Genomic DNA, 2,377 nt, shown 5'->3' with positions numbered 1-2,377 from the left:
GACTTTTTTTCTCAGAATTGTGAGATATAAACTTGCAATTGCGAGTTACAAAGTCCAATTCTGAGGACAAGAAATATTGACATTTTCTCAGAACTGTGAGTTTATATCTCACAATTCTGACTTAACAACTCGCAATTGCGTGTTATAAAGTCAGAACTGCGAGATATAAACTCAAAATGGTGAGAAAAAAGTCAGGATTGTGAGATAAAAAGTCGCAATTTTTATTTTTGATTGAGTGGCGGAAACGGTCTTCCATAGTAATGACACTTTGGATGGGAAATAACTGTCATAAAAATAATGCCACAATGCTAAAGGCTCCTAATATAGGCAAAATAAAGCCTGTTTTCTTTTGATTTTGGGGTAAAATATGACCTGCACATGAGATTCACCAACACACATACTTTACATTTGGGCAGCAATGTGTTCCCCATCTTCCACACAGCAAATTAATATTGGCAATTTGGCAAAATGTAATTTCCCACATCCATTCTGACCTCACGCACACACACACATACACACACACACAAGATCTACCATCCTACAGGTCAGCTATTTTGGATTCCTCTGTGTTTGTCTTATCTAGACGGAGTGGATCACAGTAGAAGAGACGCCTCTGACTGGAGAGACATAACGAAAGGCTGACGGGAGAGTAAAATCAAATCAAACGAACATATTAAAACACAGACGAGACGGAAGGAAGATTACAACTCAAACCTTCAAAGCACATGAGCATAAAAATATAAAGTACCTGGATTTATATATTTATATCTACATATATTTATATATACTTTTCATATATAAATGAATATTTATAGTGTGTAGTCTTTTAAATGGAAGCTGAGGGTTACTCTTTTAAAAACAAAGAAAAATACAAACCAGGACAGCTGTCCAGTACAATTAAATTGAGAAAATGAAACAAAAATGGACCAACCCTCCGAAACTCAGCGGGAAGGGAAAAAAAACAAAGCAAAACACAAATGCAGCCATAAGTTTGTTCTTCCACTTTTCGTTTGTCGTTTTTCCCAGCTGCAGGTGTGCTCGCGCTTTCCCGCTCACCCCGAGGCCTTGTGCTTGCCGCCGCAGCAGTGGCACGCGACGCCACAGTGGTAACACGCTCGCAGCGGCGCGTAGCAGCACATGCAGGGCGCTAGCAGCGACAGTCCCAGGAGCGCCAGCCAGCGCAGGCAGAAGCGCTCTTCGCTGGCGTCGCAGGAGCAGGGGTCCGAATAGTCGCCCTCGGGGTCCGACATGCAATGGTAGAGCAGGCTGTCGGCGCACCACATGAAGCTCACCCGGCGAATGCATGTCTGCACGGGGTCCGGAGCTTCCCGGCAGCGCCCGCGTCCGTTTTCGGCCGGACTGAACATGTTTTGACAGTACACACACCGTAAGCGCTCTCTGCTGTCCGCCACGCGCTGCGGCAGCCATTTGGCGGTGAGCGCCCGCGGCTGACCAGTGACCACGCCGCCACCGATGCCCGTTTTGCCGTCGCGGGGAGTGTGCCCGTCCCCACTGAGTGGGTACGAGTAAGTGTAGTCGTGTTTGGGAGGTTCGCTCTTAGCGAGGTGAACGTAAGCGTCCGTGGCGTCCGGCCACAGAGGTTTGGCCCGCGTCGCTGTGGTGGCGTGGCGATAGTCCTCGTAGCCCGTTAACCAAGAGCGCTCGCACGGGTTAATCCGAACGATCTCCTCCTCTTCCTCGTGAAACCTTACGTGACGGGAACACGGGAACATGGGCACCGTCTGTACAGCAGAAAGAAAGAGTTCAACACAAGATGGATAGACATCCAGATAGAAATATCTGAAATGGTAGCAGATAGCAGATAATCTTGAACATATCTGAATATTTTATGATAAACAATCAGCATAACATATTGCCGCTGGTTATTTTTAAAGCATAAAGAGGTCTAAAAGGCATAATATCACACTAAAACAAGTTTAACAGTGTGATGCCTTTTATGATTAAATTAAGAAGTTATTATCATATAGTTATTATTGCTATACTTCAATATAGTGTTCTATACTTTAGTCTTGATTCCTTAAAAGAATCAAACTCAGCCCTTTTTCTTTTGTTGACCCAAAAGTGAACTGAGTGAGAAAAACCCAGTTTGCAAGAACAATCCCTTTGCATGAACATTGATTTTGATTAATTATTACATTTTTTTAACATAACACTTTATAATAATTCTAAAAAATAATAATAAAAATGTAATTTATACATTCAATTTATCATATTGAATTTTAAAATGTAGTAAATTACATATACATATACATACATATATATATATATATATACATACACATATACATACACATATACATACACATATACATACATATATACATACATATATACATACATATATACATACATATAT

General features: G+C 41.7%; 1 protein-coding gene across 1 annotated transcript in view; it reads right to left on the bottom strand.

Moving 5' to 3' along the window:
- Nucleotides 1-204: 204 nt before the first annotated feature.
- Nucleotides 205-2,377, bottom strand: part of LOC107675542 (sprouty-related, EVH1 domain-containing protein 2-like) — a 14,745-nt gene continuing 12,572 nt past the window's right edge. Inside the window, exon 6 of the mRNA XM_016469937.1 lies at nt 205-1,742. Within this exon, the coding sequence (XP_016325423.1) occupies nt 1,053-1,742 (690 nt within the window). The 3' untranslated portion in view covers nt 205-1,052. The remainder of the gene's footprint in view (nt 1,743-2,377) is intronic.

The sequence above is a fragment of the Sinocyclocheilus anshuiensis genome, unplaced genomic scaffold (assembly GCF_001515605.1).
Source record: "Sinocyclocheilus anshuiensis isolate Anshui unplaced genomic scaffold, SAMN03320099.WGS_v1.1 scaffold469, whole genome shotgun sequence".
Classification (NCBI taxonomy): Eukaryota; Metazoa; Chordata; class Actinopteri; order Cypriniformes; family Cyprinidae; genus Sinocyclocheilus; species Sinocyclocheilus anshuiensis.
Note: the sequence above shows the minus strand (reverse complement) of the source record. Positions and strands in the feature narration are given on the sequence as shown.